Consider the following 25,705-nt stretch of genomic DNA (forward strand, 5'->3'; position numbering starts at 1 on the left):
CTGAATATTTACAGATGAGGATGACAACTCAATACATTTGTAGCCACTTTCCCAATGAGACTGATCATCTCTGCATAGGATCGATTCCTAGGGAGAAAGCTCTATGTTATTTAACATTGACTTTAGTGTTTACAAACAGTGCTTGCATAGGATCTAAGTGGAGCATGTGGATTTGTTTCAGGATCTCTTTGCGGGGTTTGACCATGTTGCGATTAAAGGCAGGTAGATGCCACCCACATTTCTTTTTTTTTTTGCCACTGACTCAAACTCAAGTCACAGAGCTGGGCGGTTGTTGTTGGTTTGTGTTTTATTTTGGTGTGTTTTTTTCTTTTTTTTTTTCTTTTTTTTCCCCCAGATTTTTGACCGGTTTGAAAGGGTCAATATTATAGGAAACAGAAGGCTGCAATGGACTGTACTCTGAAACTGGCATTTCTATCCAGACTCTGTTTTTCTGTGACATTATTGAGGTGAAGAATGAGATGGAAATAAGTACACAAAAAACCCTCTGTGCTGATAAGAACTTAGTTTAACACAAATGTCTCTGTCTACTCTGCCAGAGGCTGCCCTGAGGATCCCGTACCGCTGAGGCCCCAGAGGAAGGCAGGACAATGGAGGAGTTTGCCTGGGTTGATGAGGGCTGGGTTAGGGAGCGGTTGGGCAATCTGAACACCCATAAATCCATGGGTCCAGATGGGATGCACCCGTGGGTGCTGAGGGAGCTGGCTGAGGGCATTGCTGGACCGCTCTCCATCATCTTTGCCAAGTCTTGGGAAACGGGAGAGGTGCCTGAGGACTGGAGGAAAGCAAATGTCACTCCAGCCTTCAAAAAGGGCAAGAAGGAGGACCCGGGTAACTATAAATCAGTCAGTCTCACCTCCATCCCTGGGAAACTGATGGAATGACTTATCCTTGGTGCCATCTCAAGGCAGACCAGGGATAAGAGGGTCATTAGGGGCAGTCAGCATGGCTTGACCAAGGGGAAGTTGTGCTTGACCAACCTCATTGACTGTTATGAGGACATAACGAGGTGGATGGATGATGGCAGAGTGGTGGATGTGGTCTACCTTGACTTGAGTGAGGCATTGGACACAGTCTGCACAGCATCCTCACAGCTGAACTGAGGGAGTGCGGTCTGGATGAGCGGGTGGTGAGGTGGACTGGGAACTGGCTGAAGGGAAGAAGCCAGAGAGTCGTGGTCAATGGGCAGAGTCCAGTTGAGGCCTGGATCCAGTGCAGTGCCTCAGGGGTCAGTGCTGGGGCCGGTATTATTCAATAGATTCATCAATGATTTGGATGAGGGAATTGAGTGACTGTCAGCAAGTCTGATGACACCAAGCTGGGAGGAGTGGTGACACTGGAAGCTGTGCTGCCATCCAGAGATCTGGACAGGCTGGAGAGCTGGGCAGGGAAAAATGTAATGAAGTATAACAAGGGCAAGTATAGAGTCTTGAATCTGGGCAGGAACAACCTCAGGTTCCAGTATAAAAGTTGGGCAATGACCTATTAGAGAGCAGTGTAGGGGAAAGGGACCTGGGGGTGCTGGGGACAGCAGGGTGAGCATGAGCCAGCACTGGGCCCTTGTGGCCAGGAAGGCCAATGGTACCTGGGGTGGGTTAGAAGGGGGTGGTCAGTAGGTCAGAGAGGTTCTCCTGCCCCTCTGCTCTGCCCTGGGGAGACCACACCTGGAATATTGTGTCCAGTTGTGGCCCCTCAGTTCCAGAAGGACAGGGAACTGCTGGAGAGAGTCCAGCACAGGGCAACAAAGATGTGGCTGTGCAGGGTTTGTGCAAAGGAGCCTTAGAACGGTGTTTGCTGTGGGATGACAGCTCCTTCCCTGTGTTTAGGTGAGCTGAGTAGCCCTGGACATCACCTGAATCAGGGCAATGTCCCATGGAGGCTTTTCCACAAGCACTTGGGGCAAATTGCATATGGTCTTCAATAAACTTCCCAGGAAGACAGCTGGAAATGCCTAGCAAGAAAACCCATAGCTGCTAACTATCCTCATCTTCAGTAGCTGAAGCATTTTGTACCATTAATCCAGGTTTAGTGTAACCCCTGCTCCTCTTCTGGGCCTTCTGTAAATACTGTCCCAGAGACCGCTCAGTGCTTCATGTTCAATGCACCCTCTTTTTACAGCCCCTTGTGCCACAGGACAGTGTGGGATTCCTTGGGAATTTTGCTCTCTTTGCAATTTTGGGCACTATATAAAATACTACCTTACACTTCCCTTGCCACTTAGTTTTTCATTGCCTTTGGCATATTCTAATTCTAGTTATTATCTAGGTTTAATAGTGAAGCATAGAAGCTAAATGAATTGTCAGAGGTCACTTGGTGAGCAAATGGAACAGCCTGGAGTAAAGCAGGCTTTCCTCATAGGCATTTATCATATTATTTATAATTTGAATTCCAGCAACTCTTTGAAGTCTTAACAGAGACTGAATTGCATCAGACAAACAAAAGGCAAGTCCCAACACCGAACAACAAGCATTCAAACTGATTAGACCTGAGAAACAAAAGAGAAGGGATTACTGTCACTTTTACAAATGTGATATTAATGCCTATGGATTAAGGGAGGGGCTGTCAGTACAGAAAAGTACAGTGAACGTTTTTTTATGTCCTGAAATTATTTTTCCAGTTTTACATAGGAAATCTATGGCAGTCGGGAAGTAAATACAGACCTGAGTTTTACTAAATGATTTTAAGTGTATGCATTATATTCACGTTCTCTGAGCGTAAACTGAGGATTTGGTGTAACAGCTCAGTCTATAGGGTGACTGAAGTGTGTACAACTGCAACTAGACCAGTGATGTGGACACGGGAACATCCCTCTCTCTGGGAGAGCTGTGCTTACAGGAAAGGTGAGAGACCTGAGATTAATTGAATCCGAAGAGATAAGTGTCCAAAAGGGTTCAAATATATATCTTAATTTTGAAACTTCAACTGTCAGTTAAGCAATCTGGAGTTATCAATGCCTGCAAATTGCCAAGTAAGGAGTAATGATCTTTGTTAAAAAATAATACCCATTTAAGGAAAATCCCGCGTCAAAAATAATCCCTTAGGTAATGGTTTGTTACCAATGAACAATTGTCTCAACAAGGATTTACCTGCTTTTCTGAAGAGAACAGTTAAATAGGGAAAAATAAAGAAAACAAATGAAGGAAAAAATAAGAAGATAAATAGGTGCCCTATGTTGTGGGAACTTTCTTAAATTGATTGAAAGATTAAAGAAGCCTTTTGTGCATGATGATCTAATTAGAGTCCCAGGTATTTTTTTCCAGGAGTGAGTTCTGCATCCTGTTTGCATGTGTTGGACTAACCAAATTTGCACATTTTCTGACCTTTACCTTCTCACATTCGTTAGAGATGTACAAGAGCCTAATCCTTTGCTAAAATTTTCCTCCTGACTCCTCTGAAAAGGCCTCTGGGTCTTTGTTAAAGGTCTTAGTAAAGGATCTTTATTCCTTTATCAATGTGAGGAGTTCATATCTTTCTGAGGCCCTCCCCTAAATGCAAACAAAATTAAACAAGATGCAGAGGTCATGCACGCTTATACAATTACTTTTCTCTCTTTTCACACGCGTGGGAGAGAGCCAAGTGAGCAGGTGCATGTTTGTGTACTGAAAAATCAGTGCTGTCTGAGGATATTCAGGTTTTCTGCAGCAAGTTTCTTCAGGTACCTGTTCTGAGAAATCTGGAGGCAGTGCAAAGCTACTTTTCAAGCAAAAGTCAAACAAAAATGTAGTATGATGCAAGCACATTAAAACATAGCTGGAGAATGTACATTGCTAACCCTGACACAAATCTCAGGGTGACTTTGCAACTCTGTTTTAAATCACTGCAATCATGCTGCATACTTAAAATATAATAATAAGGGTTTTGCATGTGTAAATTATTAATGAGTTTGCAAAGTGCTTTGAAATCCTTTAATTCAAAACTTCCACAGGCTGTTCCCGATGACTGCCATTGCTTTGGGATCCTTACAGAGACATTCACTTTGTAGTTGGTGATGTACGACTGGCCTGCCATACAGACAAGCCCTGTCATGTCTGGAACACAGCTGCTATCAGCAACCCCCTGTGCCCTGCTGTGCACAAAGGCCCTTGGGAAATGCACTCTTCAAGGTGTCCAAGGTGACTGGGAAGTTTATACCAAAATTTGATGGAGTTAGGAATTAGGTTACGCAATGGGTATGGTGACTCCTGTCACAGAAAATTCTTTTTAAGTCTGTCCTTGTATTTTTAGATTGGATGAAAACATGGCCTATTCATGATGAGATTCCTTAAAGTGAGGCCCTGGAGGGCAAAAGGATGGCACCATCTGTCAGGGTGGGACACTCCTCTTCAGCTGCTAATGCTGACATGTTGTTTCCCCTGGAAACATTCTGGTCTCTAATACTGTCACTTGAAAGAAGCCTGTGTTACTGCATGGGGACATCATGAACAGGGAAATGAAAAAGCAATATTGCAGGGAACATAAGCACTGTCTTCATTTACTTAATTACAATGTTTTGCATGCAAGATGAGCTTGCTGGTGAACACATGACAGGCACAAAGGGTGCCTCTTGGCCTGGGGTGGTCTGGACCAGTATAAAAGCTGTTCCAACTGCAGGCTCCCTCATCCACTTCTCTTGCCTTCTCCTCCTTGGTGAACAAGGTGAGCTGCAACCACCTTTGCCTGTTTCTTGTCTTTCTTTTTTTCCCCCTATGTCCTCTGGCCTCAACTGAGTCTTTGTCTCAGTGTTTCTTTTACTGTGATCCTTGCTCCTCGATGCTGCTCCCAGCATCCTTGTTCTCTTTGCCACATTGTGGGGAGGTGGGAGAAAATCTTCACCTCTTTGTAGGGAACCTGTGGGGACCGGGTCAGGAAATCCTCTCTTCTTCCCTATGTTGCCTGTCCCTGCTCCCCAGCCTGTGCCTTTTCTCTTGTTGAGGATGCTGTCCGGCTGCACCTCACATGCTGCCTGTGCTTTCCCTGCTCTCTCTCCCAGGTGAACCTCCATCCCGCAGCCATGTCCTGCTACGACCTGTGCCGTCCCTGTGGCCCAACCCCTCTTGCCAACAGCTGCAACGAGCCCTGTGTCAGGCAGTGCCAGGACTCCCGGGTGATCATTGAGCCGTCTCCCGTGGTGGTGACCCTGCCCGGACCCATCCTCAGCTCCTTCCCCCAGAACACCGCTGTGGGATCCTCCACCTCCGCTGCTGTTGGCAGCATCCTGAGTGAGCAGGGAGTGCCCATCAACTCCGGGGGCTTCAACCTCTCTGGCCTTGGTGGCCGTTCCTACGGCAGAAGGTACCTGCCCTGCTAAAGCCGGGCTGGACGTCCAGAGCTGCATTGACCAGGAAGCTCAAAGCCAGGTGCTGGACTGAGGATGCAGCTGCTGGCCAGGGTTTCCCGATGGGCTGAGCACCATCTCACCTTCCTGTAAAGGAGGGCGGGAATCACAGTGCCAGCCTGCTCTGTCTGGAAACTTGGCCAACTGATGTCATCTTCTCCTGCTGCTTTCTCCTCTGCATTGTGAGTCCCCTTTTGTCTGCTGCTGTTCCGTGCCACGGGTTCATCCCAAATCAAGCTGAGAGGGGTCCTGCTCATCATCCTCTCCAGACATTTATGGGAGGAAGACATGTGTCCTATTGCTATGAAGGGGTGCCTGACCATCAGCTGCCCTTGTAGCAGCCTGCACCGGGTCCCTTCCACCATGCCCTGCCTTGTTTCATTCTTTAGATTCATTAAAATTTATGCTGCATTGTAGCGGGAGTCTCCTTGTGTTCCTTCACTATTGGTTTGTCCAGCAAAGTTGCTCAATGGGAAATGACAGAATGGCAGCATGGCTGAGATTGGTAGGGACTTCTGGGTGTCATCTGCTCCTACTGCCTGCTCAAGGAGGTCAACCCAAAGCTAGTTGCTGTAGTTGGGGATGGCTTTTGGATATCTCCAATAATGGAGACTCCATAATCTCCCTGGGCAATGTGTTCCAGTACTTGATGACCATCAAGTGAAAAAGTTTTCCTGACCTTTAGATAGAGCTTTCTGTGTTTCCTTTTTTTTGCCCGTTGCCTCTGGTGCTTCCCATGGCAGCACAGAGAAGAGCCATACTCCGCCCTTCTTGCACTATCCCTTCAGGTGTTGAAATACATGGATGAGGCCCTACTCCTCTGAACCTGCTCTTCTACTCTCAGTCTTCCCTCATATGTACAATGTCCAGTCCCTTAATTACCCGTGTTGCCCTTCATTTGACTCTGTCTAGTACGTCCATGTCTCTTACACTGAGGTGCCCAGAACTAGACACGGTACTCCCAGAGTGCCCTCCTGCATGCTGGGTGAAGGGGAAGGATCAGCTCTCTCAGCTTACCAGGAACATTTCATCTAATGCAGCCCGGGGTACAGAGTGTGCTGCATTAGTAAGTGTGATCCCATACATGGTAAGAGGGTACTTGAGAGGATGTGGTTCTTTTTGAGTGATTAAGAGTGGGTGTCCCATTGAAATGTCACCTGAAGATTGTCTGTCTTTTACATGTGATAAAGCCATTGAACGTCACCCACATGCCTTTGTCCTGACCACCAGACTTGTTGTATCTCTCAGCAAATGCCTGTGATGCTTTCCATGCCTCTAAGACTTGTGTGATGTGTGAGAGATGATGCCCCAGGAGTTTTATCCCTTCACTTCTGCCCCCACACCACCTCTTTGTACACCCCAGGCCCCATTCTGAAGTACTCAGCAACATCGGCAGAACTGTACAGACACTCTCCTGGGAGCTGCAGAGACCTGTGGCCCACGGCATTGGAGTGAGGGCATTTAACAAGCCCTTCTCTGTCCCTTGCACAAGAGAGGAAGGAAAGAAAGAAACCCTCCAGTATGGAGCCATTGTGTCTTCCTGCCTTTCTGCCCTGAACTGCAGGACCAGTGACACCAGGAAAACAAGTAACCTTGCTTGTGTTAGAAGTTTGCATGTAGTTGGTGATGTACGACTGTAAAAGCTGTCTGTCGTTGCCTCCCATATTCTCTAATCATCCACAGAGTATGTTTGGCCCCGTGCAACCCACTTCTGCTTCAGGTAGAGTGAAGGGAACCTCCTGTGCTCTCCCGTATGCTGTGGAAATGCCTATGATGTCTTTCCTCAGATCCATAACCCTGTCTCGTCTGAAAGACAGCTGCTATCAGCAACGCCCGGTGCTCTCCTGTGCACAGAGTCCCTTGGGAAGTGCACTCTGCATTGACACTTGTGACCATACTGTGCTGACAGCAGAAGCAAGGTGGGGACAAAAAGAATGTACCAGCCAGTGTCTGTACCGTGGGATCAGAGAGAGCAGGCTGCGGCAAGACATCGCAGCCTTGAACAGACTCTCAGTATAGGCGCTGAGTGCAGGAGCAGCATGGGCCACTGGTAAAATGCGTGTTAGAGTGTGTGGGGATGCTTGGGAAGAAGCGAGAGAGATCTGGGTGTGCACTTGCCTCCACCATGTTCCTGCTGATGTTCTCAGACCATGTGTTCTTGTGAAGAGGTCTGGTGTCTCACGGAAAGCTCTCCAAGCTTTTTGCAGAGCCGGTTGTTGAGTTAGGGTGGGATCAGAGAAGAAGTGTTTGGTAGCCTTAGGGATGAAGAAGGAGCAGTTGGGTGTCCCCAACGCCGACCTTCGGGGCTGTGGTGTGGCAGAGGGAGTACACTTAGTGTGTGTTAAGGAGGAATGTCTCGGCTTCCCAAGCATCCTTCTCTTGTTGATTAGAGGTTGCTGGAGGCTTTCCAGATGAAGTGTGCTATGGCAGTGAACATATGGATTTCTCTTGATGTTGAACTGCAGAGTCTAAAATCTTCAAGGTGTCCAAGGTGACTGGGAAGTTTATACCAAAATTTGATGAAGTTAGGGATTAGGTTACACAATGGGTATGGTGACTCCTGTCACAGAAAATTCTTTTTAAGTCTGTCCTTATATTTTTGAGTTGCATGAAAACATGGCCTATTCATGATGAGATTCCTTAAAGTGAGGCCCTGGAGGGCAAAAGGATGGCACCATCTGTCAGGGTGGGACACTCCTCGTCAGTGGCTGCATCGCCTGCCAATGCTGAGGTGTCATTTCCCCTGGAAACATTGTAACCTACTAATACTGTCACTTGAAAGGAGACTGGTTGGCTGCATGGGGACATCATGAACAGGGAAATGAAAAAGCAGTGTTGCAGGGAACATGAGCAGTGTCCTCATTTACTTAATTACAATGTTTTGCATGCAAGATGAGCTTGCTGGTGAACACATGACAGGCACAAAGGGTGCCTCTTGGCCTGGGGTGGTCTGGACCAGTATAAAAGCTGTTCCAACTGCAGGCTCCCTCATCCACTTCTCTTGCCTTCTCCTCCTTGGTGAACAAGGTGAGCTGCAACCACCTTTGCCTGTTTCTTGTCTTTCTTTTTTTCCCCCTATGTCCTCTGGCCTCAACTGAGTCTTTGTCTCCGTGTTTCTTTTACTGTGATCCTTGCTCCTCGATGCTGCTCCCAGCATCCTTGTTCTCTTTGCCACATTGTGGGGAGGTGGGAGAAAATCTTCACCTCTTTGTAGGGAACCTGTGGGGACCGGGTCAGGAAATCCTCTCTTCTTCCCTATGTTGCCTGTCCCTGCTCCCCAGCCTGTGCCTTTTCTCTTGTTGAGGATGCTGTCCGGCTGCACCTCACATGCTGCCTGTGCTTTCCCTGCCCTCTCTCCCAGGTGAACCTCCATCCCGCAGTCATGTCCTGCTACGACCTGTGCCGTCCCTGTGGCCCAACCCCTCTTGCCAACAGCTGCAATGAGCCCTGTGTCAGGCAGTGCCAGGACTCCCGGGTGATCATTGAGCCGTCTCCCGTGGTGGTGACCCTGCCCGGACCCATCCTCAGCTCCTTCCCCCAGAACACCGCTGTGGGATCCTCCACCTCCGCTGCTGTTGGCAGCATCCTGAGCGAGCAGGGAGTGCCCATCAACTCCGGGGGCTTTAGCCTTGGTGGCCTTGGTGGCCGTTCCTACGGCAGAAGGTACCTGCCCTGCTAAAGCCGGGCTGGACGTCCAGAGCTGCATCGACCAGAAAGCTCAAAGCCAGGTGCTGGGCTGAGGATGCAGCTGCTGACCAGGGTTTCCCGATGGGCTGAGCACCATCTCACCTTCCTGTAAAGGAGGGTGGGGATCACGGTGCCTGTCTGTGCTCTCTGGAAACTTGGCCAGCTGATGTCGTCGTCTTCTCCTGCTTTCTTCTCTGGACCGTGAGTCCCTGTTGTCTCCTGCTGTCCTGCGCCACTGGCACATCCTGCATCAAGTTAAGAGGGGTCCTGCTCATCATCCTCTCCTCATGTGTGTAGGAGGAAGACGTGTGTCCCATTGCTGTGAAGGGGTGTCTGACTGTCAGCTGCCCTTGTAGCAGACTGCATGGGGTCCCTTCCACCATGCCCTGCTTTGTTTCGTTCTTTAGACTCATTAAAGTTTGTGATGCATTGTAATTTCTGTCTCCTTCTGTTCCTTCCCTCTTTGGCTGTGCAGCCAAGCTGACTGGAGGGAAATGTGAAGCAATGCTGGGGGAAGTGGGTGGATGAATAAGAGGCTATGGTGGACCCTTCCTCATGCTTGTAGAAGCTTAGTGTCCTCAAGGTCCGTGGTCTTTGGAAGAGACGTGGCAGTTTTGGGATGTGTGGTATTGTCTGAGACGCGTGGCCTGAGCTTCCCCAAGGGATATGTAAGCAACAAGTGATGTTGAATGCTGACTTCCAGTTGATGAGGCAAGCCATTTCTGTGCTGTCTAACACCCACCTGGCCAAGGCTCTGATTGCGTGTTACCATTCAGAATGTGTCCTTCACTTCTCCCCTCCAAGCACTTCTTCCAAACCCTGGTTCTTGTGGGAGTCCCAAATGAGTCGAAGGGCCATGTGGCAGCCAGCTCCGCTGTCTAAAAGGAAATATTGTTCTGAATTTCAATGTTGTTCTCGTTCCCTTCCTTCTGTGACCTGTTTCTCCAGTCGGAATACTTTGCTCCTGGCCTTACTGTCCTTCTTCTGACAGAACCAAAGACTACACCTGTGCACTATCCTTGCTTTAGAAACATGTTTTCACCAGATACTATTTCTTGTCTTGGCTGAGTTAAAGGTATCTTTCAAAATTCTCCTGTGCCTTTATCTGCTGGGAGACTCTGTAGATAAATGCTCTCGTCTATGATTGTAAGCCGTGCTGAGCCTTCAGCAAAACAACATTGAGACTGAACCAGGGAAGGAAAGTAACACCCTCAGTACATGCTCTGACAGAGCAGGGTATATGAGGATGCTTGAGCATTTACGTAGACCCTTACCGTGGGGAGTGAGTTGGGGAGAATAGGCAGATGGTAGGAAATGACTTCTTTGCATTTCAAGTTTTGCTTACAGAAGGATTTTAAGTGGAAGTGCCATGGATAGGAAACTGGTGTGCAGTATTGTCTGAGGGTAATGAGAACTCTTTTGTGTTTGAAGGAAATCCTTCCGTTACATTCCAGTCTGCCATGTACAGACACACTGGGGATTTCTTCTGCAGGCATATTTGCTCAAACATCTCCTGATGACCAAAAGGCTCCCTTCGTCTTCCTGAATGAGGAATTTGTCCTGGACATCTGTGATTAGAGATTTACCTGTCTCTGTTGGAGTCCCAGCCTAATTGGGGAAGGAGTTTTGTCCACCCCTCACAATGGGGACACAGATGGGTTGTTGAGAGGAGGGGAGGTGGTGCCCCAAGCAGAGCTGTCATTCCTGTTGGAGACATCCAGCTCCTCTTCTGCTCCAGGAAATGCAGTGGACAGCATTGAATCCTTTCCTTGCTCTCCAGGCTGTCTTTGCTGGCACCACCAGTCCTCGCTTGTGGGGCGTTTTATATGCTACATGGAAATCTTGCAGACTGTTTGGAAGTGTGTGCGCTGTCCCGTCAGTATATAAGGGCCTAAGCAGAGGCTGAGTTATGGAAGTGGGAAATGGAAGGAGGAAGAGTTTTGAAGGACAAAGTCATTCTTGATAGGGAGTGGTTACTGAAAGCTAACAGCTGTGGTTAACTAATACTTACTTGTGGGAAAGCATTACCATTCTTTCTGAAACATTCTTTTTCTGGTGGCTGGGGACCTCCAGACAATGCTAAAAGAAGCGAGAAGGAAAACCAGACAGGCTAATATATTCTAAGGGCAATGTGAGATATCAAAGAAAGTTCAAAAGCTCAACAGCATAGACACCATGATGAAAAACTGATGATTAAGAAAATTTAAAAAGCCTTGGAGGCACAGAGAGCAGTGGATTTGGCCAGTCCCTGAAAAAAAGAAACTCTACCCTTTAATCCTAGGTTTATAATGAAAAAAACAACACTCATTACAACAAAGGCCAAAGGCATGCCTCAGGAGAGTAAGATGGTGACATCACCAGAAAATACGGCACCACTCCACCCAGTTGGCTGGAAGATCTGCCTGAATTTTGTTGTAAATTCCACCAGAAACATTTAGGCCTCTAATACTGTCGCTTGAAAGGAGCTTGTATGGCTGAGTGGTCATGTCAAGAACAGGGAAATGAAAAGGCATCATTGCAGGGAATGGAAACAAGCGTCCCATTTATATCACTGGGAGGCTTAGTACAAAATAAGAGCTTGTTTGGTGGACATGTCATGTGTGCAAAGGGTGCCTCTGGGCCTGGGGCACTCCAGACCCGTATAAAAGCCAGTCTGACTGCAGGCTGCCTCATCCACTTCTACCTTCTCCTCCTTGGCGAACAAGGTGAACAGCAGCCACCTTTGCCTCACTATCCTCTTGTTGTCCTCTCTTTCTCTCAAACTTACCTGAGCCTTTTTCTGATGTAGCTTTTGGTGATAGCCGTGCTCCTCAATCCTTCTCCCAGCATCTCTATCTGTCTTATTCTCCACAGGGAATAGATGACAGACGGTTTGGGCTCTCTTGTCAGGAAGACTTTGTGGACCATGGCTCCTAGGGCTCTCTTCCTCCCTGTGAAGCATGTCCCTTCTCCTCAACCTGTGCCTTCTCTCTTCTTGAAGATACTGTCCAGCTGCAATTCACGTTACCTGTGCTTTCCCTGCCCTCTCTCCCAGGTGAACCTCCATCCCGCAGCCATGTCCTGCTACGACCTGTGCCAGCCCTGTGGCCCAACCCCTCTTGCCAACAGCTGCAACGAGCCCTGTGTCAGGCAGTGCCAGGACTCGCGGGTGGTGATCCAGCCCTCTCCCGTGGTGGTGACCCTGCCCGGACCCATCCTCAGCTCCTTCCCCCAGAACACCGCTGTGGGATCCTCCACCTCCGCTGCTGTTGGCAGCATCCTGAGCGAGCAGGGAGTGCCCATCAACTCCGGGGGCTTTAGCCTTGGTGGCCTTGGTGGCCGTTCCTACAGCAGAAGGTACCTGCCCTGCTAAAGCCGGGCTGGACGTCCAGAGCTGCATCGACCAGGAAGCTCAAAGCCAGGTGCTGGACTGAGGATGGTGCTTCTGGCCTGGGTTTCCAGATGGGCTGAGCACCCTACTGCCCTCCTGCAAAGGAGGGAGGGAATCAAGGTGCCAGCCTGTGCTGTCTGGAAACACGGCCAACTGATGTCATCTTCTCCTGCTTTCTTCTCTGCACCATGAGTCTGTCTCCTGTTGTTCTGTGTTGTGGGCTCATCCTGAAGCAAGGTGCAAGGGATCATGCTCCTCTTCCTCTCCCCACGTGTATGGGAGGAGGACATGTTTCCCATTGCTGTGAAGGGGTACCTGACTGTCAGCTGCCCTTGTAGCAGCCTGCACCAGGTCCCATCCACCATGCCCTGCTTTGTTTCATTCTTTAGACTCATTAAAGTTTTTGCTGCATTGTCATTTGAGTCTCCTCATGTTCCTTCCCTCTTGGGATGCCCAGCTAAGCTGTCCAGGGGAATAGTGTGTCATTTAGGGTGTCATTGATAAATATCTTTCTTGGGGGATTCAGAGGGTGGGAGTCCCACTGAAATAATCATATGGTGGAGACTGTACATGTCTACATGTGATAATGACCTTCAAACTCATCCACATCCCTTTGTCTTGAACAGTAGTGTGTTGTGTCTCTCAGCAAACCCAACTGATGCTTTCCATGGCACCAAGATGAGTGTGATGTGTGACAGATGCTCTAAGTGTTGAATCTCTTCACTCCTGTCCCCAGATGATCTCTTTGTGCCCCTCAGTCGCCTTTTCTGAACTACTCAGCCATGTTCGCTGATTCTTCCGCCTCACAGCCTGAGTTCGGGAACAAAACACTCAGTAGCCCTGATGACCCTCACTGGGCATCTCTCACTCCTCCTTCTCCCCTTTGACCGAAGGCTCTATTTATACTCGGTCCTGGACCATAGCCCTTTCTTTAGCTTGGTGGCAGGAGTGTAAGCCTCCTGTTGTTTTGCAAATTTGCTTATGCCTGATCGTGAGTCCCCTTGACCTGGAACCTAAGTTGCCCAGTGTTTTCTGAGACTTTTCTTGGGTCTGTGTGGGAGTTATGGCTGTGGTCAGCAATGAATGGGCTCTGTTGGGCCAGGTTACCCTCACTGGATCTGCTCCTGTTGTGTGGACTGAGTGCGCTGCTTGTTGTCAGTCCTGCTCCATCACCACAAAGCTGGTGGTTGAACTGGCCTCTGGGCTGCACTCATCTGCGCATTTTCTTTGCTCATATACTGTGCAATGGGGCCATTGGTAATGAGGCTACTGCCCTCCTGGCCTTGTAATCTTGCTTATCTCCTGGCTCCCATCCTGCAGGGACCAGCTGGCTCTCACTGAGCCCTGACAACATTTCTGTTTGTATGGACTTTTACTGTCATCTTCAGGTTAAAGTGGTGCTCCTTCTAGGCTCTCCTCATGACCTTAAATGAGGAATTTGCCCTGGGCGTCTCTGATCAGGGAGCTGCCTGTCTCTGGTGCTGTCCCAGCCTATCTGGGCAGGATTCTGTCTATCCTCTGCAGTGAGGACCCAGATGAGGTGTCAGAGGAGGGCAGGTGGTACCCTAAGCAGGGCTGTCATTCCTCATGGGGACATTGAGTTTCCCTTCATCTCCAAAAAATGCAGTGCACAGCACTGAATCCCTCCCCTGGGATGCATCTCTGGGAGATTCTGAGATCTGCAGCTCTTCAGGCTGTCTCGGCTGCCGCTGCAGGACCTCACTTGCTTGTGGGGAGGTTTATATGTTATATGCAAATCTTGCTGTCTGTTTGGAAGTGTGTGTACTGTCCTGTCAGTATGTTGAGCCAAAGCAGAATTGGAGGCATGGACCATGGGCAAGAGGAGGAAAGGAGATGTATTTCGTGCTCAGCATGTGCCTTTGTTTGTGGGGCACATCCCAGTATAACTGGAGGGGTGAGGCAACACTTGGTTGTGGCAGAGCAATGTCCTTTCTGAAACACGCCTGTGCTGACCAGGGACCTCTAGATGCTGCTGTTAGAGGTGAGAAGGAAAACAGACATGCTTACTTGTGTGGAGACTGATGCTTGATATCCCAGAAGGGCCATAATTGAAATGCAGAGCTGATATGCTTGGAAAACGGCTGCCTGAGCCAGCCAGAGCTGGTTAATACAGAAAGCTGAGGATCTGGCTGGTCCTCACAGAGTAACCTGGGTGGAAGTCTGGCCTTTATTGATAGGTTTGGAAGGAAATAAAGTCCCCTATGTTAAAAGAAAACCTCAAATCAAGCCCCAGGATGATGAGAGTCTGACATCACCTGGTGAGGGTGGTCATCTTGATCTCATTGCCTTGATGATGTTCCTTCACTTCTGTGTCATTTCCCCAGAAACATTTTAGCCTCTAATGCTGTTGCCTGAAAGTAGCCTTTGTGGCTGAATGGTCATGTCAGGAACAGGGAAATGAAAAGGCAGTGTTGCAGGGAACATAAACAACATCCCCATTTCTTTAATTGTGATGCTTTGCATGCAAGATGAGCTTGTTGGTAAACACATGACATGCACAAAGGGTGGCTCTGGGCCTGGGGCAGTCTGGATTGGTATAAAAGCCAGTCCAACTTTAGGCTCCTCATTCACTTCTCTTGCCTTCTCCTCCTTGGTGAACAGGTGAGTTGCAACCTCCTTTGCCTCTCTCTTCCTTTCTCTTGCTCTCCTGTTTGGCTTCTGAAGTTGTTGGAGCTCTGTCTGACACTGGCTAGTTTTTGTGACTCTCAGCTCCTTGCCAGTACTGTGGGAGGTGGGAGAAGACCTTGGGTTTCTTTGCAGAGAAATCTTGTGAACTGGGGCACTTTATTCACACTTTCTTTGTAAGCTGCCTGTCCCTGCTTCCCAGCCTGTGCCTTTTCTCTTGCTAAGGCCACTGTCCGGCTGCACCTCACATGCTACCTGTGCTTTCCCTGCCCTCTCTCCCAGGTGAACCTCCATCCCGCAGCCATGTCCTGCTACGACCTGTGCCAGCCCTGTGGCCCAACCCCTCTTGCCAACAGCTGCAACGAGCCCTGTGTCAGGCAGTGCCAGGACTCCCGGGTGGTGATCCAGCCCTCTCCTGTGGTGGTGACCCTGCCCGGACCCATCCTCAGCTCCTTCCCCCAGAACACTGCTGTGGGATCCTCCACCTCCGCTGCTGTTGGCAGCGTCCTGAGCGAGCAGGGAGTGCCCATCAACTCTGGGGGCTTTAGCCTTGGTGGCCTTGGTGGACGTTCCTACAGCAGAAGGTACCTGCCCTGCTAAATCCGGGCTGGATGTCCAGAGCGTGCATCGACCAGGAAGCCCAAAGCCAGGTGCCGGAATGAAGACTTTTCTGCTGGCCAGGGTTTCTGGAGGGGTTGATCACTGTCTTGCCCTTCTGCAAGGGAGGGGGGAAGCATGGTACCAGCCTGTGCTGTCTGGAAACACAGCCAACTGATGTCGTCTTCTTCAGCTGCTTTCTTCTGTGCCTCATGAGTCCCTCTTGTCTCTTGCTGTTCTGTGCCCTGGGTTCATCCTGAATCAAGCTGAGAGGGCTCCTCGTCATTTTCTCCCCATGCGTGTGGGAGGAAAACTTGTGTCTTAGTGCTGTGAAGGGGCACCTGACTGTCAGCTGCCCTTGTAGCAGCCTGCACCAGGTCCTGTCCACCATGCACTGCACTGTTTCATTCTTTAGACTCATTAAAATTTATGCTGCATTGTAATTTGAGTCTCTTTGCGTTCCTTCCCTCTTGGGATGCCCAGCTAAGCTGTCCAGGGTGAAAGGTGATGCTATGCATGGTAATGACATAGCTAAATGGGTGATGTTGAAGAAGTACCTTGGTGGATTCTGCTGGTAGTCCCACCTGAATGATCACCAGGTAGGGACTGCCTTTTTCATGTGACAAAACCATCCAAAAGCACCCGCATCACTTTGACCTGAATACCGGACTTCTTGTGTCTCTTGTGAGAACTCAGTGATGCTCTCCATGGCTCCAAGACGAATGTGGTGTGCAAAAAGCTGCCAAAGAGGTGTATTTCTTCACTTCTCTCCCCAGACCATCTCTTTGTATGCCTAGACCCCCTTCTGTAGTTCTCAGTGATATTAGCCAAGGTGCAGAATCACATTTGGCAGTTAGCATGACCAGTGATACACATGAAACTGAAGTAAGGGCATTTAGGAATAACTCTATCTGTCCCTTTTCAACCAGTGAAAGGAAACAAACATTCCATGATGCAGCCACTGTGTCTTTCTACCTTTCTGCCCTGAACTGCAGGACCAGTGACATCAGGGAGGGAAATAACTTTGCTCATGTGTGGGGCTGGCATGTAGCTGTCATGATAAATTGCACTGGGACATGGTGGTTGGTCCTGCTGGACACGACAAGCTGCCTATAACTTCCTTCTCTATACTTCAGTGTTCTACAGGTGATGTTTTGACCCATGTCCTCCTGTTCTGCTTCAGGTAGAGTGTTGGGCACCTGCAGTGCTCTGTCCTACACTGTAGAAATCCCCGCACTGCATTTCCAGACAGCTAAAGCCCTGTCTTCCTTGAAAGACAGCCCTGTCACCAACCCCCCCATGCCCTGCTGTGCAGGAAGGCCCTTGGGAAGGGCACTCTGCATCTGCAGTCATGAGCTGTGCTGAGCTGACAGCAGAAGACAGGTAGGGTGAAAAGATCATACGAGGGAGAGATGGCAGCATCTGCAGCATGGGATCAGAAAGAGCGGGGTGTGGCAGAGCAGGGGAGCCTTTGAGCAGACCTTCAGCACCTGTACTGACTGCGAGACACTGAAGGTGTGCTAGGGGACTACCTGTGGATTTTCTGGGGCAGGGATGTGATTGAAAGGAGCCTCAGAAGAGAGGTTTTGCACTGATACCATGAATGTAAGCTTCCTTGCTCGAAGGAGGAATTCCTCCCCCACCATTGCTGTGATAGATGGAGCTGGTGTCCTGAGTCCCAGGTGCACAGGAGACTTCCTCTTCTCACAAATCAGTGGCCTGAATTCAGGAACACCACACTCAGTGCCCTTCATGAGCCTCACCTGGGGGCTCTCCTTACTCCCCTTTGACCCGGGGATCTATTTAAGGTCTGTCCTGAGGCTTTAGTTCTTTCTTCAGGTTGGTGGCAGGAGTGTAAGCCTCCTGTTGCTTTGTAGATTTGCTTATCCTGTAAATCTGGACTCTAAGTATCCCCCAGATTTCTGAGACTTTTCTTGGGTCTGTGTGGGAGTTATGACTGTGGTCAGCAATGAGTAGGCTCCATCATTAGATCTGGTCCTGATGTGTGGACTGAGTGCACTGCTTGTTGTCAGTCCTGCTCCATCACCACGAAGCTGGTGGCTGAGCTGGCCTCTGGGCTGTGCCTGCCTGCTGTGTTTGCATTTTCCTTCCTCAGGTACTGTGCATAGTGATTATTCTTTTACTTCTGTGTCATTTCACCTGGAAACATTTTTGTTTCTGATACTGTTGCTTGAAAGTAGCTTGTCTGGCTGAATGGACAGGTCATGAATGGGGAAATGGAAAGGCAGTGTTGCAGGGAACATAAGCAGCGTCCCTATTTCTTTAATTGTGATGCTTTGCATGCAAGATGAGCTTGTTGGTAAATACATGACATGCACAAAGGATGGCTCTGAGCCTGGGGCAGTCTGGACCTGTATAAAAGTCAGTCCAACTTTAGGCTCCTCATTCACTTCTCTTGCCTTCTCCTCCTTGGTGAACAGGTGAGTTGCAACCTCCTTTGCCTCTCTCTTCCTTTCTCTTGTTCTCTACTTTGTCTCCTGACCGAGGTATATCTTCTTCAGACATACTTGCTCCTTTAGTATTTTTGTGACTCTCAGCTCCTTGCCAGTACTGTGGGAGGTGGGAGAAGACCTTGGGTTTCTTTGCAGGGAAATCTTGTGAACTGGGGCACTTTATTCACACTTTCTTTGTAAGCTGCCTGTCCCTGCTTCCCAGCCTGTGCCTTTTCTCTTGCTAAGGCCACTGTCCGGCTGCACCTCACATGCTGCCTGTGCTTTCCCTGCCCTCTCTCCCAGGTGAACCTCCATCCCGCAGCCATGTCCTGCTACGACCTGTGCCAGCCCTGTGGCCCAACCCCTCTTGCCAACAGCTGCAACGAGCCCTGTGTCAGGCAGTGCCAGGACTCCCGGGTGGTGATCCAGCCCTCTCCCGTGGTGGTGACCCTGCCCGGACCCATCCTCAGCTCCTTCCCCCAGAACACCGCTGTGGGATCCTCCACCTCCGCTGCTGTTGGCAGCATCCTGAGTGAGCAGGGAGTGCCCATCAACTCCGGGGGCTTTAGCCTTGGTGGCCTTGGTGGTCGTTCCTACGGCAGAAGGTACCTGCCCTGCTAAAGCCGGGCTGGACGTCCAGAGCTGCATCGACCAGGAAGCCCAAAGCCAGGTTTCGGACAGAAGATGGAGCTGCTCATCTGGTTTCCAGAGGGGCTCAGCAGTCCACTGCCCTTCTGCAGGGGAGGGAGGGAGTCAAGGTGCCGGCCCGTGCTGTCTGGAAACACGGCAAATTGATGTCTTCTTCTCCTGCTTTCTTCTCTGGACCATGAGTCCCTTTTTTTCTCCTGCTGTTCTGTGTTGTGGGCTCATCCTGAAGCAAGGTGCAAGGGATCATGCTCATCTTCTTCTCCCCATGTGTGTAAAAGATGTGTCCCATTGCTGTGAAGGGTTGCCCGACTGTCAGCTGCCCTTGTAGCAGCCTGCACCAGGTCCTTTCCACCACGCACTGCTCTATGTCATTCTTTAAATTCATTAAAATTTATGCTGCATTGTAATTTGGATCTCCTTGTGTTCCTTCTCTCTTGGGTTTCCCAAGCCAAGATGTCCGGGGGAAAATGTGATGCAATGAAGGATCAAAGATAGTGGATGAATAACGGGTCATGCAGGATCACTGTAATGCCTGCACAAGCTTAGTTCTCCCAAAGGCCACAGTTATTGAAGGTATATTGGGCAGTAGAAGGGCATGTGATATTGTCTGATTCTAGGAAGGGTGTCCAGGAGCTCCCGTGGGGGACGGGTGAACAACAAGAGAATTTGGATACGGGCTTCCAGTTCATTAAGCAATCCATTAACTTGCTGGGAGATGTTTCTGTGCAGGCTAACACACACCTGGCCAAGGCTCTGATTGCGTGCTGCCACTCAGAATGTGTCCTTCCCTTCCCTCATCCAAACTCTTCTTCCAAACCTTGGAACTGGACAGAGACCTGAAGGAGATGCAGGGACATGTAGCAGCCAGGTCAAGTGCATAAAGGGAGATGTGAGTGGTTGCTAGGTTTTGTCCCAATAGGGATTGGTTGAGCATGGGTGTGTAAAATGGCTAGGGGAGTAGGATGGACACACAGGGATGGCCCTCTGTCATCTGAAAGGGAATTTTTGTGTCAGCAACACATTCGGGAAAATCTGATGAGGTCTAGAAGGGAGCAGGGAAAACATTTTATCCCCGACTGGAGCAGTCCTGTGCTCAGAAGCATTTCAGTGTTGTGGAGTCCTTCTGTGCGTGTCACTGTGCCCTGAAGGGATGTGAGTCTGGAGCAGATGTGCAGTAACTCCTCCTGAACTACCACTCAGCTGCTGAGCAGGCTGTGTCAGGAGAGGTCCCAAACAGTGATCTTTTTGTCCCTCAAACAAGACCTCAAAATGTGGAGACTGAGGGAGCTGTACCCTCCCAGTTCTGTTCTTAGTCCCTCCCTCTCGTGCCCTTGTCCTGTAGAGGCAACGCTTTGCTTCTGTGAGTCTGACAATGCTTCCGGTAGAGAGGAAGGCAACTCTGTGCTGTGCTCCTCCAACAGTCCTTGCAAAGAGGCGTGGACCCTGTCTGCTGCTGAGCAGGCCTGGGTGTCCTGTGGAAAACGTGCCGAGTATCTGGTCATGCCTGGTGTGCCAGCAGTCTGGATGGCCAAAGCAGAAGTTGTGGCAAAGACAGGGACAGGAAGAAGGATGTGTATGGATTGGCCAGCATGTGCCTTGGGCACTGGGCTGCCTCGGACACTGGGATGCCTCCAGCTTCACCAGAGGTGTTCAGCAGAGCGCGTTGGGAGGGGAATAGCCTTCGTTCCTAACCAGTAGTACTCTGCTGCTTAAGGGAGCTAGGGATGAAGGAGGGAAAGAAGATGGCAAAAAGAGCCTAGCAAGCTTATGTTGAGGACAAAGATCAAGCTAAGAGTCTAAAACCCAAGAGCAGAGGTGCAGCCTAGAAAGGGGATACCTACTACAGTGTGAGTGAGCACCGCCTGAGGGAGAGCGACTGATGGTTTGACCCTTGCATGGGTATGTCCAGGTCAAAGCCTCAGGTTTAGGAGGAGACCGGCCTCATTCATCAGGAAACACTTTGAAATGAGGCCCTGGAGGGCAGGAGTCTGGCATCACCTTGCGAGGCAGAACACTCCTCATCACTGGCTGCAGCATCACCCCATGTTGAGCAGTCACTTGCCTGGAAACATTTGGGCCTCTTATACTGTCACTTGAAAGGAGCCTGTGTGGTTGAGTGGACGCGTCAGGAACAGGGAAATGAAAAGGCAGCATTGCAGGGAACATAAGCAGCGTCCCCATTTCTTTAATTGTGATGCTTTGCATGCAAGATGAGCTTGTTGGTAAACACATGACATGCGCAATGGGTGGCTCTAGGCCTGGGGCAGTCTGGATTGGTATAAAAGTCAGTCCAACTTTAGGCTCCTCATCCACTTCTCTTGCCTTCTCCTCCTTGGTGAACAGGTGAGTTGCAACCTCCTTTGCCTCTCTCTTCCTTTCTCTTGTTCTCTACTTTGTCTCCTGACCGAGGTATAGCTTCTTCAGACATACTTGCTCCTTTAGTATTTTTGTGACTCTCAGCTCCTTGCCAGTACTGTGGGAGGTGGGAGAAGACCTTGGGTTTCTTTGCAGGGAAATCTTGTGAACTGGGGCACTTTATTCACACTTTCTTTGTAAGCTGCCTGTCCCTGCTTCCCAGCCTGTGCCTTTTCTCTTGCTAAGGCCACTGTCCGGCTGCACCTCACATGCTACCTGTGCTTTCCCTGCCCTCTCTCCCAGGTGAACCTCCATCCCGCAGCCATGTCCTGCTACGACCTGTGCCAGCCCTGTGGCCCAACCCCTCTTGCCAACAGCTGCAACGAGCCCTGTGTCAGGCAGTGCCAGGACTCGCGGGTGGTGATCCAGCCCTCTCCCGTGGTGGTGACCCTGCCCGGACCCATCCTCAGCTCCTTCCCCCAGAACACCGCTGTGGGATCCTCCACCTCCGCTGCTGTTGGCAGCATCCTGAGTGAGCAGGGAGTGCCCATCAACTCCGGGGGCTTTAGCCTTGGTGGCCTTGGTGGTCGTTCCTACAGCAGAAGGTACCTGCCCTGCTAAAGCCGGGCTGGACGTCCAGAGCTGCATCGACCATGAAGCCCAAGGCCTGGTGCTGGATTGAGGACAGATCTACTGGTCTGGGGTTCCAGATGGACTGATCATCCTTGTGCCCTCCTGCAAAAGAGGAGGGGAATCAAGGTGCCTGCCTGTGCTGTCTGGAAACACGGCCAACTGATGTTGTCTTCTTTGGGTACTTTCTTCCCTGCATCATGAGTCCCTGTTTTCTCCTGCTGTCCTGTGCCACCATTTCACCCTGCAGCAAACTGAGAGGCCTCCCGGCCATCATCCTCTTGCTGTGTGTGTAGGAGGAAGACGTGTGTCCCATTGCTGTGAAGGGGTGTCTGACTGTCAGCTGCCCTTGTAGCAGCCTGCATGGGGTCCCTTCCACCATGCCCTGCTTTGTTTCATTCTTTAGACTCATTAAAACTTATGTTGCATTGTGAGTTGAGACTCCTCATGTTCCTTCCCTCCTGGGGTGCCAAGCCAAGCTGAACGGGTGAAATGTGAAGCAATGCTGGGGGAAGTGGGTGGATGAATAAGAGGCTATGGTGGACCTTCCTCATGCTTAGAGAAGCTGAGTGCCCTCAAGGGCCACAGTCATTGGAAGAGACATGCAGCAGTGGAAGGGTGTGTGGTAGTGTCTGAGACTGGGAAGGGTGGCTAGGAGCTCTCCCAAGGGATATGTGAGCAGCAAGTGAATCTGGATACTGGCTTCCAGTTGATGAGGCAAGCCATTAACCTGCTGGAAGACATTTCTCTGCAAGCCAAGACCCACCTTTCCAAGGCTCTGATTGCATGTTGTCACCTGGATTGTGTCCTTCCCTTTTCTCCTCCAAGCACTTCTTCCAAACCCTGGAAGTGGAGGAAGTCCCAGAGGACTTGAAGTGGTATGCGGAAGCCAGCTGAACTGCATAAGAGGAGATGAGGGTGCTTGGCTAGATTTTGTCACAATAGGGATGGGCTGAGCATGGATGTTTAAAATGGGTAGGGGAGAGGGATGGACACACAGGGATGGTCCTCTGTCATCTGAAAGGGATATATAGTGGTGGTGACAAGTCCAGGAAGCTCTGTGGACACTAGAAGGAAGCAGGAAAGTCATATTTACCCAAAAAAGAGCGGTGTTGTGGACAGACGCATTCAGTGTTGCACAGTCCTTCTGTGTGTGTCACTGCGCCCTGAAGGGATGTGAGTCTGGAGCAGATGCGCAGTAACTCCTCCTGAACTACCACTCAGCTGCTGAGCAGGCTGTGTCAGGAGAGGTCCCAAACAGTGATCTTTTTGTCCCTCAAACAAGACCTCAAAATGTGGAGACTGAGGGAGCTGTACCCTCCCAGTTCTGTTCTTAGTCCCTCCCTCTCGTGCCCTTGTCCTGCAGAGGCAACGCTTTGCTTCTGTGAGTCTGACAATGCTTCCGGTAGAGAGGAAGGCAACTCTGTGCTGTGCTCCTCCAACAGTCCTTGCAAAGAGGCGTGGACCCTGTCTGCTGCTGAGCAGGCCTGGGTGTCCTGTGGAAAACGTGCCGAGTATCTGGTCATGCCTGGTGTGCCAGCAGTCTGGATGGCCAAAGCAGAAGTTGTGGCAAAGACAGGGACAGGAAGAAGGATGTGTATGGATTGGCCAGCATGTGCCTTGGGCACTGGGCTGCCTCGGACACTGGGATGCCTCCAGCTTCACCAGAGGTGTTCAGCAGAGCGCGTTGGGAGGGGAATAGCCTTCGTTCCTAACCAGTAGTACTCTGCTGCTTAAGGGAGCTAGGGATGAAGGAGGGAAAGAAGATGGCAAAAAGAGCCTAGCAAGCTTATGTTGAGGACAAAGATCAAGCTAAGAGTCTAAAACCCAAGAGCAGAGGTGCAGCCTAGAAAGGGGATACCTACTACAGTGTGAGTGAGCACCGCCTGAGGGAGAGCGACTGATGGTTTGACCCTTGCATGGGTATGTCCAGGTCAAAGCCTCAGGTTTAGGAGGAGACCGGCCTCATTCATCAGGAAACACTTTGAAATGAGGCCCTGGAGGGCAGGAGTCTGGCATCACCTTGCAAGGCAGAACACTCCTCATCACTGGCTGCAGCATCACCCCATGTTGAGCAGTCACTTGCCTGGAAACATTTGGGCCTCTTATACTGTCACTTGAAAGGAGCCTGTGTGGTTGAGTGGACGCGTCAGGAACAGGGAAATGAAAAGGCAGCATTGCAGGGAACATAAGCAGCGTCCCCATTTCTTTAATTGTGATGCTTTGCATGCAAGATGAGCTTGTTGGTAAACACATGACATGCGCAATGGGTGGCTCTAGGCCTGGGGCAGTCTGGATTGGTATAAAAGTCAGTCCAACTTTAGGCTCCTCATCCACTTCTCTTGCCTTCTCCTCTTTGGTGAGCAGGTGAGTTGCAACCTCCTTTGCCTCAGTCCTTCTCTTGTTTCCCTCTTTGTCTTTCGGCCTTACCTGGGTCTTTTTCTGGATGTACCTTTTCTGTTAGACTTGCTCCTTGATTCTGCTCCCAGCATCTCTGTTCTCCTTGCCACAGTGGAGGAAGGTGCAAGAAGGACTTGATGTTTCTAGGGCCCCCTTGGGAACTGAGGCTCTTTACTTTGTCTCCCTATGCTGCCTGTCCCTGCTGCCCAGCCTGTGCCTTTTCTCTTGCTAAGGCCACTGTCCGGCTGCACCTCACATGCTGCCTGTGCTTTCCCTGCCCTCTCTCCCAGGTGAACCTCCATCCCGCAGCCATGTCCTGCTACGACCTGTGCCAGCCCTGTGGCCCAACCCCTCTTGCCAACAGCTGCAACGAGCCCTGTGTCAGGCAGTGCCAGGACTCCCGGGTGGTGATCCAGCCCTCTCCCGTGGTGGTGACCCTGCCCGGACCCATCCTCAGCTCCTTCCCCCAGAACACTGCTGTGGGATCCTCCACCTCCGCTGCTGTTGGCAGCATCCTGAGCGAGCAGGGAGTGCCCATCAACTCCGGGGGCTTTAGCCTTGGTGGCCTTGGTGGCCGTTCCTACAGCAGAAGGTACCTGCCCTGCTAAAGCCGGGCTGGACGTCCAGAGCTGCATCGACCAGGAAGCCCAAATCCATGTACCGGACTGAGGACGGAGCTGCTGGCCAGGGTTTCCAGATGGGCTGAGCACCATCTTGACCTCCTGCAAAGAAGGGAGGGAAACCAGGTGCCAGTCTGTGCTGTCTGGAAACACAGTCAACTTATGTCTTCTTCTTCTGCTACTTTCCTCTCTGCATCACGAGTCCCTGTTGTCTCCTGTTGTTCTGTGCTACCGTTTTGTCTTGACACAAGCTGAGCAGGAGTCCTACTCTTCATCCTCTCCCCATGTGTGTGGAAGGAAGAAGCATGTCCCATTGCTGTGAAGGGGTGCCTGACTTTCAGCTGCCCTTGTAGCAGCTTGCACAAGGTCCCTTTCACCATGTGCTGCACTGTTTAATTCTTTAGACTTATTAAAGTTTATGCTGCATTGTAATTTGAGTCTCCTCGTGTTCTTTCCTTCCTTGGATGCCCATCCAAATGTCCAGGGTAAAAAGTGATGGTACACAGGGTAAAGGCATAGCTAAATGTGTGTCATTGTCTTGGGGGATTCAGAGGACTACAGTCCCACTGAAATGATCGCTGGATAGGAACTGCCTTTTCTATGAGATGAAGCCATCCAAACCACCCAGATCATTTGGGCCTGAATACCAGACATCCTGTGTCTCTCATCCAGCCCAGTGATGATTTCCATGGCTCTAAGATGGGTGTCGTATGTGACAGATTGCCAAAGAGATTTGTTCCTTCACTTCTGTCCCCCGACTATCTCTTTGTGAATCCAGGTCCCTTTCTGAATGACGGAGCAATGCAGCCATTGTTTCTTCCTGCCTTCCAACCATGAACAGCAAGACCAGTGACATCAGGGAAAAGTAAATTTGCTCATGCATGGAGTTGTCATGTACTTGGTGTGGTCAACTCAATAAGGACACAGTGGCGAGTTCTGCCGCATGGGATAAGCTGCCTATCCCTTC

At 50.3% G+C, this 25,705-nt stretch overlaps 5 protein-coding genes and 2 pseudogenes across 5 annotated transcripts; all 7 read left to right on the forward strand.

Annotated features, from left to right (window-relative positions):
• The first annotated feature begins 4,502 nt into the window (after positions 1 to 4,502).
• On the forward strand, positions 4,503 to 5,696 carry LOC136112867 (feather beta keratin-like). Its single transcript, XM_065857780.2, has 2 exons — positions 4,503 to 4,676; positions 4,988 to 5,696. The coding sequence occupies exons 1-2, from the start codon at positions 4,503 to 4,505 to the stop codon at positions 5,303 to 5,305; spliced, it is 492 nt and encodes a 163-aa protein (XP_065713852.1). The 3' UTR covers positions 5,306 to 5,696.
• Positions 5,697 to 8,208: 2,512 nt separating this feature from the next.
• On the forward strand, positions 8,209 to 9,398 carry LOC136112915 (feather beta keratin). The gene is made up of 2 exons (XM_065857835.2): positions 8,209 to 8,382; positions 8,694 to 9,398. Exons 1-2 carry the CDS (start codon positions 8,209 to 8,211, stop codon positions 9,009 to 9,011), a joined length of 492 nt encoding a protein of 163 aa, XP_065713907.1. The 3' UTR covers positions 9,012 to 9,398.
• Positions 9,399 to 12,059: 2,661 nt separating this feature from the next.
• LOC136112956 (feather keratin B-4) lies at positions 12,060 to 12,396 on the forward strand. The gene has a single exon (XM_065857892.2). It carries the CDS (start codon positions 12,075 to 12,077, stop codon positions 12,369 to 12,371), a length of 297 nt encoding a protein of 98 aa, XP_065713964.1. The 5' UTR covers positions 12,060 to 12,074; the 3' UTR covers positions 12,372 to 12,396.
• Positions 12,397 to 14,903: 2,507 nt separating this feature from the next.
• LOC136112953 (feather keratin B-4-like) lies at positions 14,904 to 15,919 on the forward strand. The gene is made up of 2 exons (XM_065857888.1): positions 14,904 to 15,011; positions 15,318 to 15,919. Exons 1-2 carry the CDS (start codon positions 14,904 to 14,906, stop codon positions 15,633 to 15,635), a joined length of 426 nt encoding a protein of 141 aa, XP_065713960.1. The 3' UTR covers positions 15,636 to 15,919.
• A 2,005-nt stretch (positions 15,920 to 17,924) lies between these two features.
• On the forward strand, positions 17,925 to 19,048 carry LOC136112919 (feather keratin B-4-like; annotated as a pseudogene).
• A 1,920-nt stretch (positions 19,049 to 20,968) lies between these two features.
• On the forward strand, positions 20,969 to 21,709 carry LOC136113003 (feather keratin B-4-like; annotated as a pseudogene).
• Positions 21,710 to 24,413: 2,704 nt separating this feature from the next.
• LOC136112997 (feather keratin B-4) lies at positions 24,414 to 25,107 on the forward strand. Its single transcript, XM_065857939.2, has one exon. The coding sequence runs from the start codon at positions 24,430 to 24,432 to the stop codon at positions 24,724 to 24,726; it is 297 nt and encodes a 98-aa protein (XP_065714011.1). The 5' UTR covers positions 24,414 to 24,429; the 3' UTR covers positions 24,727 to 25,107.
• Positions 25,108 to 25,705: the final 598 nt, after the last annotated feature.

The sequence above is a fragment of the Patagioenas fasciata genome, chromosome 30 (genome assembly GCF_037038585.1).
Source record: "Patagioenas fasciata isolate bPatFas1 chromosome 30, bPatFas1.hap1, whole genome shotgun sequence".
NCBI classification, from domain to species: Eukaryota; Metazoa; Chordata; class Aves; order Columbiformes; family Columbidae; genus Patagioenas; species Patagioenas fasciata.